Here is a 15394-nt window from a genome sequence, read left to right on the forward strand (position 1 = left end):
TAATTGATTTTTGCAATTATACCTTGCACTTGTCCACACTTGAGAACTGTTCAATGATGGGTGTCATCCATTTTGTGAGAAAAAAACAGATATGCCTTCTCCATTCAGGTAGCAGGCCTTCCAGCAGACGACATTATTGCTGTAATTAATTAACTCACTCATATCTCACAATTCAAGATCTTAAAACAGAGTAAGGCCTAAGTCACATTTGCTCTGCAGCGAGGATACGGCGGCCGTACGCCCTCTGAATTGACAGAAACGTGTGGCGGCCACAGAGTTTCTGCGGTGGCCTCAGGGTGGCCCTATGCCATTTGGCATCTTTTTACAGGCCATAGGGGTCGCCGTGGAATTATAACGTGGAGTTATAACTTTTTTCATTTCTACATTCGCCGTAGCAATTCGACAAGCCCAAAAAAAAAAAAACTTAATTTTTTTTTTTTTTAAATGAACCCCCTCGTTGCCGTCCGTCTGGCCACACGCTCACCTTAGGGCCCCCCTGCGGTCGCCTTGCGGGCACCTTGAGGCTACCTTGCGTCTGCCTTGAAAATTCTATGGCCGCCGCAGGGCCCCCTTAAGGTCACCGTGCGACATCAAATCAAAGACCGTATGGCAACCCCACGTTTTCGGTCTCCACAATTTATAAATACGCCGTGCAGCTCCCCGAAAAATATAAACATATGTGACTGCTACATTGTGTGACCGTGGAAATACTGCGGCCGCCGTATAATTGCTAGTGGCCGTAGATTTTGGAGACCCCACGGCCGCCGTGGCAAATGTGACTTTGGCCTGAGGAACACCAAAGTCGACAGTATGTCATTTTCACTTATTTCCTGGGGGAAAAAATAGCTGATGGCAAAATGGGTGCCACATTCTTCTCACGGAGGAGCAGAAACTGAACTGGCTTTTTCTTTATCAATAGCATTTTTGTGGTTTTCATAAAGAAAGTGACACTTTTTAGAATAGGTAATTTCTAGAGAGATACCTGGTGTCATGACTGCAGGACAGAACTTGTCTTGTTTACTCTACTGGAAAGGGCTGAAGTTTCTGCATGAGAAAGTATCTATCTCTTCTGAACAATGCCATCGACTTCAGTGACAACACAGTAACACATGTAAAACGCAATGTCTGTGACTGTTAAGTCCTGGGAGTGAGAGAGTTTTCCTCACTCAGCATATTCACTGGATTTGACTCCATGTGACTCCTACTTATTCCCCAAAATGAAAAAAAACGACATTGGCTGAATAGGCTTACAGTCATGTCATAATTATACGACGACATTATTGCTGTAATTAATTAACTTACTCGTATCTCACAATTCAAGATCGTAAAACAGAGTAAGGAACACCAAAGTCAACAGTATGTCATTTTCACTTATTGCATGGGGGTGGCACAAGCTGAATAGGCTAACATCAAGGACACTTGAGAACAAAGGCTTCTATGCTTGGTTCAAAAAGTTGGTTGATTGCTGGACAAAGCTGATTGAAGAGGTGGACATTGTATTGAATAATGTAACATGAATAAAGTTTTTCAATGGTATTCCCACATCTATTCCATGGGTGGGGTGACAGATATTTTGGGATGATCCTCTTACGTATGTAGCGCGTGTATAGTTTTGAAGTGTGCCTTTGGAGGGTTCGAGAGAGAGACAAGACTGTTTAGAGTTTGTGACATACATATGCTGGTGTTTGTTCTAAACAGGGGGGAGACAGACATAAGGGGTCAGATCTTCTTGGTCCAGCTGGAACCCTCCCTGATCCACTACTGCCTCTGGCTTCACCTACACCTTCACCTGCTGAAAGCTCGGTGAATACTTGCCACCGCCCAACAACTTTCATTTGGTATTTTGTGTAAACTGATTTAGTTAAAAATATGTTGTAAATTTTTTATAGATGCTGACAAAGCTTCCTCATCCTTCTTCCTCTACTTCCCCTCCCACATTCTTCCTTTTCTTCCTCTTTCTCTTATTTTTTTCCTTTGCTGTCATCAATGCAACACAAAACACTTCTTAAAAAAGACATGTTTGTCATCACATGGTATGTCTGCAAAATATTGTTACAGTTGGCTAACCAGAGCCAGTTTTCTGGGCCGAACCCTGACAAACCACTATTAAAGTGGTCATGCTGGTCCACCGGTTCAGATGCTCTGATCAAGGTCGTGGGCCTATTTGCTACTATTACCATACTTCTGTGGAATGTCTAAGCTGGTCAAGTGATGTGCTGGTACTTCCCTCACACCCTGTACCATATTAGTGGCACAAGCAGTTTGCTGTGCCAGACGTGGGGTACATTTCATACGGGACGTTAGGCGCCCCCGAACCCAATCTGTCCTTTAACGGATGGTTAAGAGCCCCTTCAGCTCATGATCAGGGCAACTCAAATCACTCCACATAGATTAAGTTGCCTTGCAGGGTGTATTGAACAACAGGGGAGGAACAACAAAAGAAACAATGACTATACAATTATTATGCAACTATTATACACTACATGCCCCAGGTTTTGTACGATTGCAAGGTCCTTAATTATCTAACCTTCAGGTCTCAGACACACCATGATAAAGAAATGACCAAGGAGGCGGACAAGATTGAAAATTCTGTAGCTATGCTCTGAGCACAGCGAGTCCCAAAGGGAAATGTGAGGCACTGGGGGAACAAGTCTGGTCTTGTGCCGAGGCTTGATCGCATGCGAACAGGCAAGGTGAAGGAGAGCTGCAGGCGTGACCTCAGGATTAGGTCGGGGAAGTGCTGAGGTGGCAGGATGTGTCAACTGTGCCGACCGTGCATATGGATGAAACTGCGCAGCTCCCGCAGCGTGGATCACGGCACATGTATTTCACATCCACCTCTCCCCCCTCCTCCTCCCAACTCTTAAACTGTTCTGGGAAAAAAAAAATTCAAAAGACAAGCCATTCCATTATCAAATTTTTTATAAGTTTTTTTTTTTTAGGTTTTTTAAAATTACTGATGATGCACGTGGAATTATTGATATCCACATGTATGGTGTCTAGGTAGAGAGCTTTCTTGCTTCTCTAGGTAGTCTGAATAATAATATCGATAATAATAAGAATAAAAACGAGAGCGAAGTCTATCCATCTCTGTCTATTTCCTCCCTCCACCCTGCTGTTGGCATTCCCCCCTTCTCCTGCTGTTCCTTTTGTTATGTATTCTAGCTTTTCCACATGCCTTGACTATGTATCCAAAAAAAATAAAGTCGATGGCACAACCTCACAAATCCCCATGCTTCCCACCGAAAGCAAAATTGAAAGATTGTAAAAGGTTCCACCAGAAATGACCAATATCAATTTTTTACTTTAAAAATTTCTGTTTTGACCCCCTGTAAACTTAAGTCTGCACCCCTTGGATCATGAACCATGGGTCAAATCAAAAAAATCGTTACATATTTCATATATTTCCCCAATGTTGATTGAATATACAAAGTTTCATTTTAAAATGTGCATTTTTTTTGGTATTTGACCTTTGATTGCACAAAAGGGCGTGGGGCCAAAAATGATACTGTGCTCACACCTTCTGCCATGTGGTAATCAAAACTACCAAGTTTGGTGAATTTCTGCACACTGGTTTAGGTGGAGATAGTGTGACAGACAGACAGACAGACAGACAGACAGACCTGATTACAATATCCCCCGTTTTTAGTTTTTTTTTTCCCCCCAAGGCATGGGGATAATGATTATGATGATGCTGTAGTGAAAGCGGAATGCGTTTCTTCTTTAGATTGGTCCATTGAGAGGAGCTGCATGCATTGGTGAAGTGGGGCCCGATGATTGTGGTGGATCAGGACTTGGCACAAGCCTCACCGATAGCTGGACTATGTCCTCCACGGTTTCGAACAGCTCTTCTTTTGTGCCTTCTCGTAAGTTTGATGTACATTCTTGCACTGATTTATAACATTTTTCACATTGGTTGTGAGTGAAACAAGTATCCAGTCATGGTAGTATGCCCTAATCATGGATTTGCATGATTCCTTTGCGGTCCTGTTTATAGAACATCAGATTTGCAGACAGATAGTGCAAAACCGCACCTGTTCATACCTGAAGAGAATGTCAAAAAAGGATGCAATTGCACGAGATTATTCTTTTTCAATATGTTGAGTAACAGATGTGTTTCAACTGCTCTGATACTGCTTTCTCTTTTTTGAAGAAAAATCTGTTCTTTACATTCATTCATCTTGCCTTCAGTCTCCTTATGCCTCGTTCACACGGCCTTCAGAACCATAATCACAAACTGCTTTTTGCCTCTAACTCCCATATCCAGCCCTTAAACTAGAGAGTTCATAAAACATGATAACCTGTGCAGTATTATTATGTAAGCAGCCTGTGGCTGCTGGGAGCATGGCTGTGCCACTGATGCAGTGCCCTTGCTTCCAGTAAGCTGGTACTCATTTTGTTTACCTCGGAAGGATGGCAGACTGAGTCAACCCACTTCGTGTTATTAAATGGCACAACAGGGGCTGAAACTCAAGACACTAAGATCTTTAGGTAGCCCCCGCCACCTTAACCGTTAAGCCAACACCAGGTGTGTGTTCAGTTACCACGTTTCTTGTAGAGTGCTCGCCAAGTGGCTTAAGCACTCAAGCAAGCACTCCATAAGAAACCATTCAAAAGGAACTGCTGGCTTAGCAAGTGCTAAATTTGATATTTATGGCGGATTATGTTGGAGTGTTTTCACATTTGTATATTATCAGCCGCACGTCAGGGGCCAGGTCTACCCCACATATATTATGCTTGGTAACTGAACGCACCCCAGGTCTACCCCACGCAATGTTCAAGTATAAAACTTGAATTGTAATAAAATAATGATTTTTAAAATCGTTAAAAAATATCCGGAGTTTTAGCGCTACTGAAGCAGTTCTATATACCTCACCTTTATCTGCTGTAATTGGATGATGTTGAGTCGCAATTTAGGAGATTGAGACTTTATTCATCACCATCGAACGCAGCGTCAATCAGCATCCTCTTCAGCCAGACCCTCTCACATGCTACGCCACCTCATGTTATACCTATGTTCTTCATTGCACAGCCCGTGTGCCACTGTCGGCTACTGGTAGCCTAAAGTGCGGCCCCTGACGTGCGGCTGATAATATACAAATGTGAAAACACACCAACATAATCCGCCATAAATATCAAATTGATCCAATAGTTTCAAATGAGTGTTTCAATGCAAAGCATAAAATTTACATAACTACATCACTACATGGCAGTATACAAACAATTATGCTTGGAGCCCAGTTAACCACAACAAAGAAGAGTAAATGGGTGGGGCCTAATAGCAGCCATCACGGAGTCCTGTAAGCAGTGTTGGCTCTCACACTGATCTCTTATCGGCAAAAGTGGCCCCCTCTTAAAAAAATAGTGAAGTTCTTGGGTTGCTTTATGCAGCTTCTTCGGCGAGAGGAGTATGGGAGGTGTCAATTATTTATGTAATCCTAGCCACCTGGGTTTCGTTGATGAGGTGAGAGCTGATTGGCTATTCCTTCCATTCACAGGTGAGAGATGTGGGTGGATCTTTCTGTATTATTTATATATCGACTGCTTTTGACATTTGCACATGGTACATGCTTGGGAGCCTCATTGGAATGCATTGCTGTCTGCGCTGTCGCTGATGATTCACCAATAAGCGCTGAAACTTGTCCAGTAGCTGAGGTGTGTAGCATTGGGATTCTCATGTGTGTACTATGTGTGAACGTCTTTATAGCTGTGGAGGAACTCTGGGAAGGGTTCGAAACAGCAAAGCACTTACCTTGTGTCGGCCTTCTTGGGTTGCTTTATGGCTTTATGGAGCTTCTTCGGCTCGAACAATGGGGGGGGGGGAGTTAGCAGAGAGAAAATGTTATGCTTTATGAACACACACACACACACACACACACACACACACACACACACACACACACATTAGTATCCTATTATCATTATTAGTATCCTAGATAAACTGTTCACATTCTTCACACTATATATTAGTGCTTGGCCGATATCGGCAATTTTTCGGGAATCGGCAGATTCGAGTCATTGTGATTACCGACTGCAGTACGTACTGTATACAAGCCAAACACCTTGAGTAGCTTTCTCCCTTGTTTTGGGGGAATTTCAATGAACAAATTTAAAAAACAATGTTGCATTATAGATGTTTCAAGGAGAAGTGCATAAACATTAATCTTTAAAAAAAGCAAAGCTGCCAATTGTCATGTAGCGGGTGGAAAAAAAATTTGGCTCGGTCATTTTAAAAACATGTTGATACAGAAAACGGCTCAGAAATTGGGTGTTATCAAATGTATTTTGCTTTGAAACTCACAAAGAGAAATCATATAACCTTTCTAAAGCACGCCCACTTCATATAAAATAAGCATTTGCTTCATGGACAAAATAACCATAGACAAAGGAAAATGTGATTGTCTCGTATGCTGCTGAGGTTAAAAGTTAAAACCTCCACCACCCATCATCATCATCATAAGATGCGGGATGAAACTTTGCCACCACGGCGCCCGTAACCAAGCATGCAGGCATGCACATACATCCGTGGAGAGGCCCTTTACATATCCAAATCTACCCATATGTACCACGTTCATGTGTGCTGAAAATGTAGCTCTACCTTAGAGCAACTGCCGAATGTACATCCCGATCGGGTCACAAACTGTACTGCTATCGACTGTAGGGTGCTCGGCAAGTGTTTTAAGTACTCAAGCAAGCAGTCCAATGATGTGGTTGATAAGGAACGGCTGGCTTGGCAAGCGATAGACAGCAAGCTGATTGGTAATGGCACATCGTCACAAAAAACTAAACATTGCCGATTTCTTCACATTTTCAGATTTCACTCCAGATTTCGAGTTATTTAGTCCACATGATTCAATATTCCAAACTCAAATTATATTTCAATTTTATACTTTAATTAGTCGATGAGAGTAGATCATGGAAAAATCACTACAAATTTTTTTTTAAATGTATATGTGTATATATATATATATATATATATATATATATATATATATATATATATATATATATATATATATATATATATATATATATATATATATATATATATATTGTTACGGCTGTCTAAATCCGCAAACCACCATTCAGGTCCCGTAGGTGAGATATCTCTTAAGTACATGTGTAGTTATCCCCAAACCCGTTGTTTAGAGGGAATTATTGTGATTCATTCGGGCTGCGACGCTTTGAGTCAGTCGTTTTTCTTTTTCTATCTTTTATTTCAAACAAAAACCAACAAGGACGCTTGGTGGGCTTTTCCCGCCTGTTTTTCGTGCCATTCTTCTCAGCGCTTGGTGTGAGGGAGGAGAAGCGGGGTGGGGCAGCTGGCGCCCGATTGGTGGATGCGTGGTGTGACGCGGCCATGGAGGAGGAACGCCCCTCTTCGAGACCTTTCTCGAAGCGCCTCGAAGGGGGGTGGAGCAAAGAACGGGGCGGAGCAACAGGGCGGAGCTCCGGAATATAAAAGTCGGACACGGGCGGAGCGGTTTTGTGGTTGCTCTTGCTCTCTTCCTGTCTTCCGGCTCGCTCGTCCTCTTCTCTTCCTGGTGGCCGCTGGCCTGGTCTGCTGTGGTGCGGTTCCAAGACCCCGCTGGCAGGAAGGAGCGTCCGCCATTCCCCCCTCCCGACCTCGGGCATCCACGTTTCCCCCCCCCCCCCTTCTATCCGCGCTGGGATAGCGCCGAAAACTCCGTCCGTGGCGTCGAGCGGCCAACACGTGCCGGCGCGAGGCATGCCGGAGAGTCTTCGCCTACCACGCTAGAGCACGGAGTCGCGGCCAGGCGGGACCACGTCGACGAACATCGGAGAGGGACTCGACGGCCCAAAAGGGAAGTCACCTTTTTATTTTCGGGGTTTTTGTATGGATCTTGTGGCGCCATGTCTTGTAAAGTAAAACTATATAAGTTTTGCCGTGTGTTCGCGTATTCGGTCGTAGCTCTGCATTGTTGTTTTTGTTTTAAGTTGATATATGTGCATTCTGACTGTTTGGCTGTATGTGTGTGCTCTCCGTGTGTCGTGTAAATAAAGTGCTTGCATGTGAAGTGTTTTCCCGTTTCGCTTCGTCTTTTCTTAATTGACTCTCCATCCTGCTTCACGTAAAGGGTTCGTAGTGGGCTTAATACGCCCGAAAATTAATCGGAACCATCGAGGCCGACGATAACACCGCTCGGTTATCACTGTAGCACGGAACGGACCGCTTAAGCGGTTCGTGTCCGGAGTCGGCCTGTGGCGTGGCACGATCGCCCGGTCGACCATCCGCGCAGGTACTTCGGTAGATCGAATTTGGCGAGCAAGCTTATCCTGCGTGGGTGGGCAATTGGCACGGTCGTGGTGGGGTTAAACCCCCACCCGTGACTAGCTCCCAGCGTTGTTCCGAGAGGGTCATGACTGAATTGTCCGTCCAGTGGGCGACGCGGTCGCCATTCGAGTCGAGCGGCTGATCGCACGCCGGCGGGTGCGAATTCGCAACTATATATATATATATATATATATATACATATATATATATATATATATATATATATATATATATTTACACACACATATATACATATATATATATATATATATATATATATATATATATATATATATATATATCTCTCGAAGAGAGGTGGAGCCATGGATTTGTGTTACATCAAAAGACTGGAGGTTAATTTAAGAGGAAGCTGTTGGACGTTCCTTTGCAGTTGCAATCTTTATGATGTAATAATTAGATTGTTGCCCAGAAAATGTCAACATGGAAAGTTTTTGTGATTTTTGGATATTGCAAAGTAACACTTACCTTGGTTACTTCTTGCGTACCTTTTTGTCATGCATTAGCAATCTGACCTGTTTTTAAAATGACAAAATGTTTTGACTGTCACTGAGTGATGAAGCCACGCCGTCCTTCATCCTTATGGCATATATCAGTCCTCTACTTTGCCTTTTTATCCATATCCACAACCAATTAAATGGGTGGGGCCAGGTGAGTGGGGGTAGAGGGGGGGGTTGGGGGAGGAGGAACAAGGAAGGGTGAGGTTTCGCCATGGTTATCAAGAAGGTGCCAACTGCAGGATAATTGTTTTTGGAGTTTGTACTTCCATCACTTGTTCCAAGTGACTCATATCAAAGTGGATGTGCACAGGTGCAAAGATGACCTCGTAGGCTGTGCACAAGTCTTGCAACATCTTCAGATATCCCTTGGGTGTGGCATCATCACCTTTAGTGTCCCATTGGTTCTTGTTGTGACTTTTTTTGGAATCTTGCATTGGTTTGCATTCTCACTGTGTAAGTCTTTTTCACAGACTGTGCTTTGCTGTTTATTTAGCATTTGGGTGGTGATAAACAGTACGGAACAACATAATCGATAACTTTATATTATTGAGCAAACCAGACTCCTCCTCCTCCTTTGTGTGCAGCACAAGGCTGTGGGTCGCATCATTGGCTGAGGGCGCGGCTGTGCCACTGATGAGGTGCCCTTGTTTCCAGTAAGCTGGTACTCATTTCACCGACCTCGGAAGGATGGCAGGCTGAGTCAACCCCACCTGGTGTTAATTCAACAGCAGACAGGGCTCAAGCTCAGGACCCTAAAACCTCAAACCAGCCACCCTCGCTGCTAAGCCAACACCAGGCTTCAAATCAGACTCGGTGGTATCATACTTTGCAAACCAGACTCGGTGGTGTCATGATACTCGGCGGTGTATTATTAAGCAAACCTGACTCGGTCGTGTAATGGTTAGAGTGGCCCTTCTGGGTCTGTGAGGTTGGTGGTCAAACCCCAGCTGAGTCATACCAAAGACTTTAAAAATGACACTTGCTGCTTCCTTGCTTGACGTTCAGCATTTAAAGGGATAGGTGAACACCCAATCCCAATAGGGATCAATGGGAATGTGGGAATTCCTCCTTCATAAAATGCCCTGCCGAGTGCGTTGAGAAAGGCGGTGCCAGTGTTGTGATGTGACATCGCTGGTACCCAGGGTGCCCTGGGAAGTGACGACACTTCCCCCAAGCTGAGTGGCTGTGTTTTTCTTGTCTAACAGTCCTGTGTTGTGTCTCGTGTATTTGTCTGTATGTCCATGTGTGTGAGACGTGTGTCTCACTCCACTCCGAGCCTTACATTCTGTTCTGTTAGTTTATTGTAATAGTGTTTTTTTAATTTGAGCCATTTATAAACTACAACCTTTTGTTTTTCAGAATATGGTTTGATGCGCTGTGCATGTGCATTAGGTAATTGTGATGCGGCAGAAGCTCAAGGGGATGAAGCACAAGGAAATGGAGCACAGCAAAATATTTCTGAGCCAGATGTCTACGGTAAGATATTCGCTTAAATTCCCTGGTAACAGTGATGACAGCTTGCAGTAATTGTAGACAAATGGCAGAACTTGCATGTTGCAGCATATTCCAAATCTTGCTAAAAACCACTGTCTTGACAGTCGTTAGAAAAGTCAATTGCCATATCATCATCATCTCAATGGAGAACTGAAATTTAAAGTGATAAATACAGGTATAAAATGCACACTCGGTAGAGTTCATACCTCTGCCAGGTTGAGCAGTTTCCATTTTGTATCCGGATCCCTGATAGGCTGGATCTGGATCTGGACCTCCAAGATCTAATTGGCTTGTTCTTGTCACGTAACCAACTCACCACCAAGTTTCGTCTGAATCCGTCCTCAACTTTTCGACATATCATGCTATTTATCGTTTTTGGCCCTGTCTCTTACTGGTGAAGAATCACTTTTTAAAAAAATGTTTTAATTCTCGTATCCAGATTCAGATCTTCACCAAAATCTAATTAATTTGTCCTTGTCATACATCCAACCTGTCCACCAAGTTTCGTCCAAATCCATTAATATATTTTTGAGATATCGTGCTAGATATCGTTTTTGGCCCTATCTCTCAATAGGTAAGAATCGCTTAAAAATTCTAGTGTCTGTATCTGTATCCAGATCTTCACCAAAATACAATGATTTCGTTCTTGTCACACACCCAACCTGTCCACCAAATTTTGTCTGAATTTGTACACAACCTTTTGAGATATCCTGTTCACAGGACTAACAAACAGACAGACAGACAGACAGACAGACAGACAGACATACAAACAGACAGTGGTGAAAACATAACTTTTGCTCACCTTCGGTGGTGGAGGTAGTGATAGGAGAAATGAAAGATGATATTGAGGAAAGAGATGTGCTTCTTGTAATAAAGTTGCTTTTTTTCTGTTTCAGAAGGAATCTCACCAGAAGAGGGCACTGCCCTCTCAGAAGTTGGTGAAGTGGGAGTTTCGCGTATTACAGTGTCTCGGCAGGACAGCTTGTTTAGCATGTCCACACTGGGGCATAGTAAGGATGACTATCTCATGATGGCCAGCCAGCAGATCTATGAGGCTCTGGCGAAGGAGGCTTTGGGCAACCTTCACGGTGCCTTTGCTTCTTACAAGGAAGCTGTGGATCTCCTTATCCGGGGTGTCCAAGGTGTGAGCTTCTTTTCCCCAAAATCTGTTGAATCCTGAAGTTTTTTTTGGGGGGGGGGGTGTTGGTTAATCCTTATACGTGACCAATTTGACGTTCGGTCTGTGGAGCTCAACAAAGTGTTTTTAATAATTTTATGATAGTGTGTTACAAGGTGGTTATGGGATTTGTTACCTAATCCCTGAAAACTTACATATTTGGACTTGCACTACCATTGCAAGACAGGCTGAAAATCGATATTATAACAATTGCCCAAAACAACTTCGATGAGTGTTGCTGAAAGATTAACAGCAGCAGTTGAAGCTGTCCTGATGTTCCACAGGAGATCTCGACACTGCACGACGGGACATGGTGAAGAAGAAGACATCCCAGTATCTTCTGCACTTGGAAGAACTCTCTCGTCTGCTCCAGGCCTCACCAGGCCATGCCAATCAGGCATGTAACTTGGCAGCTTTCTGCATGGTGTCTAAGGGCGCGATTGCAACAGTTGGCTTAATTTGGTTGTCATAACAATCAGCCTTTTTGTGTTTGATTTTCGTCCTTCCTCCACATTTATGACCATTTATCTTCCTATCAGAGGCTTTCTTGTTAATTCTGTTTTGGGCGTTTTTTAAAGTTTTTTTTTTTTAAGTTTACTTTGTTTTTTTGTCTATATGATTGAAACTTGCTAGTGCAGAATGCAAGGAAACAAAATGGAAAAGGGGAAACACCAACAGCAGAGTGGAAGTGAGAGTGAGATCAAGGGAGGGGGAGAAGGAACCATGTGGTGAACAAGCTGCAACACAGCAAGAAGAGGGAGGGGAAAGCGGAGCTGAAACAGAAATGGAACAAACCAACTGACAACTAACAAACAAAAGAGGTGAGGGAGAGGGGGGGATCACAATGACCTGGAAGAAGGGAGCGCTTGGGAATGGGATAATTTGGGAAGAAAAGATCATGAATATGGATGGGGAATGACCTGAGGTAGTGGTGAACAGCTGTCTTGAAGCCCTGGAGGGAAGAATCGGACTGAGCAGACTGGGGAAGTTGATTCCACAGGCGAAATGAAAGATGAACAAATGAGTGGATGTGAGCATTGAGCCTGGATTTTGGCAGTTTAACAAATTGAGGGTTACTGGCAGACTGTGTGGCCTGCAGAAGCCTGGGAGGGACAGAGCCAGAGAGGGCAGAGGGTGCAAGATCAAAAAGGAGGTGGTAGAATACCGAGACCACCAACTGGGCTGTGATGCGAAAGTAACAGGCCTCGACACTTAGCTTCGTAGCAGTAGATCCCATTGATTTTTAGGACTTTGCTCTTCACAGCGTCACGAAGGGCAATGTGTTAGGCAGTGATGCCCACCCAAAGGCAGAGCAGTACTCCATTAAGCAGCGAATGAAGGCCTTGTAGGTTGTCAAATGTTCAGAGTGGCCAAGGAAAGACCTTGCATGACAAAAGATGCCTTGTCGGCAGCTGGCTTTGGAAGCCATTTTGGAAATATGGTCTGCTCAAGAAAGATCATGGCTGATGGAGAGGACCAAAGGTTTGAGTGACTTAACCTTTTCAAGTGATTTGTTTCGGAAGTAGATGGGAGGGTTTGCCAGACAGTCCTTTCAGAGAGACAGGGTGAGTGTGTGGACTTCAAGAGCTGAATTTATTTTCTTACTGTTGTGGACTTTGGTCGGGTTCAACTGCATATTGTTTTTCCTTTGGTTGTTTTTTATGTCTCTGTCGCCGAAGTCGCCAGAGGCATTGTGTTTTCGGGTTGTCCGTCCTTGCGTCGGTCCGTCTGTCTGTGCATCCATGATGGGTTTTCGTTACCACGATAACTTAAGAACAGCTGAAAGGATACAAGTCAAACTTGGTACAAGTATGAATAATGATTTTAAAGATGAACTGATTATATTTTGGGGTCAAGAGGTCAAAGGTCATGTTTGGTAAAAATTATGCTACCGTGCTAACTTGTGAACCAGTGATTGGATTTTGACCAAACTTGATACAAGTATGTTTAATGATGTGAAGATGAACTGATTAGATTTGAGCATTAAGCTCATTTAGCACTCATTAAGCACTAACAGCTGTTAGTGAAGAAAAAGAACCATCCAAAATCATAGCAGCACACCACACGTTGGTGCTGCTTAAGCAGTCTCCTTTGCTATTGGATAAAATCCTGGACGGGTCGCCACTCCGACACAGGATACCAGCAAGCTGGCACTCATTTTGCTGACCTCGGAAGGATGACAGGCCGAGTTAACCCCACCTGGTGTTAATTCAACAGCTGAGTGGGATTTTAACTCAGGATCCTTGGATCCAAAGCCCGCCACCCTAACCATTAAGCCAACACCAGGCATATCTTCACATTACTCAACTGTATATCATACTGTTTGTAGATTGGGCTTTGAGGTTCATAACCATTGAGGTTATAAAATTCTTTTTCCACATTAAAGCTTCCCAGCTGATGGCTGAAGCTCGAATTTCACCTCCAGTCATGAACATCTCCACTCGTGTTGGATGTACAATAATTATTCTTGTCCTGAAAGGGTTGTGAGACTATTGTAACGCATCTGTCTGTGGGTGTCCATGTCTACTGTATATATTTTCGCCTTAAATTTTTTTCTCTACAACGACTTATTCGATCAATACAAAACTTTAAAAACCGCCTATGGAGAATATTTTATTGATAACTCTGATGTCATAGGTCACATTGTATGGCAGCCATCTTTGATTAAAGGAAAAAAATTGGACATCTGTTTCTTCACCAAAACCGCTGAACGAATTTTAAAAAATTGAAACTTGGCATATGTCATCAACTCCCCATGGGATATTTAAGGTGATAACGATGATGGGATCAGTGAAGTGATATTGTAGCCATAATTGGTTGAATCGAAATCCTTATCCGAAGAACCTGAAACTTAATTGATGTGATATGTGAGTAAACTATTAAATTTATGACGTCATCGGTCACGTGGTCTGATGGCCAAATTGGATTGAAAATAAAAACGTTAAAAAATCTTCTTCTCCTCCTGAACCGCTCAACAGATCGAAGTGAAACTTCATACATATGATCGACTCGCCACCTGGAATATAGTTTTTTTTTTTTCATATTCACCTTCATTGACACAATTTAGCCTTAATGTGCACAAAAGTGGTCACTACATATCCTGATAATCAATAAAGCTACAGATAATGGCAATGTGTGTGGCAATTGTGTGCAAGGAAGATATGGGTATATGGGCCATAATAGTAGCGTGTTCAGTTAACGATGTTGTTCAGAATGAGCGTGGAAGGCGAGACTATGCGCTCTACCGAGTGCCGGTCTAGTTTTGTTTTGTAACCCTGCAAAATCAGTTTTTCAATATGTTCGCCATTTGCTTTTATGATCGCAGTTGGTTTCATGTGAGAATGCTCAAGATTGCTCACCAATTCGCAGGCCTTTTTGAATGCACTGAACCATTTCAACAAACAACTTCGTTTAAGACATCCGTCATCCATCAAATTGTGCAGACAGTTTCATGTAAATTTCACCTGCTTTAATGTTCTCCTGTTCACTAGGAACCGAGACATCTGTCCCACAGCACGCATGATTTTGTTTACCGCCATATTTATTGTGCCCCTAATGCTTTGGCCAATGTTTAACTTGCTCAGAGCTTGCATAAAATATCAGTATTGAACATTTATGATGATTGAAATATAATAATGTGCTGGTCATACTTGGCAATTATATTTAAGGCTTGTTTCCTATCCTTTTTAGGTGTGTTGTATTTTTGCAAATTGTTGTATGTCATCCTTCCTGTCAGGACACTGGCACTGGACCACAGATTTTCTCGAGCTCACCTATCGAGGAACTGAAGAAGTTGCGCATTATTGGAATTGTCGGGAAGGTAGGAACCTGAGTTGTGGGCTTGCTTTTGGTTTATTGGTCTATCAGTGATCAGCCTCATGTATACCTTGTCTGAGCATTGACCTGGTT

General features: G+C 43.2%; 1 protein-coding gene across 12 annotated transcripts in view; it reads left to right on the plus strand.

The window, feature by feature from the left end:
* RPS6KC1 (ribosomal protein S6 kinase C1) overlaps nucleotides 1-15394 on the plus strand; it is a 98804-nt gene that overhangs the window by 31454 nt on the left and 51956 nt on the right. For 9 of the 12 annotated variants that reach the window (XR_015051483.1, XR_015051484.1, XM_085855909.1 and 6 more), the window contains exons 5-10: nucleotides 1699-1803; nucleotides 3728-3866; nucleotides 10174-10290; nucleotides 11205-11450; nucleotides 11770-11882; nucleotides 15222-15305. Coding sequence is in view for 10 of the 12 variants with exons in the window: in XM_085855909.1 (XP_085712035.1) it covers nucleotides 1699-1803; nucleotides 3728-3866; nucleotides 10174-10290; nucleotides 11205-11450; nucleotides 11770-11882; nucleotides 15222-15305 (804 nt within the window). In the remaining 2 variants the exon portion in view is untranslated. The remainder of the gene's footprint in view (nucleotides 1-1698; nucleotides 1804-3727; nucleotides 3867-10173; nucleotides 10291-11204; nucleotides 11451-11769; nucleotides 11883-15221; nucleotides 15306-15394) is intronic. The other 3 variants (XM_085855900.1, XM_085855902.1, XM_085855903.1) reach the window with 3 other exon arrangements.

Source organism: Eptatretus burgeri, chromosome 15 (assembly GCF_056783735.1).
Source record: "Eptatretus burgeri isolate ZD-2024b chromosome 15, Ebu_testis_v1, whole genome shotgun sequence".
In the NCBI taxonomy this organism is placed as follows: Eukaryota; Metazoa; Chordata; class Myxini; order Myxiniformes; family Myxinidae; genus Eptatretus; species Eptatretus burgeri.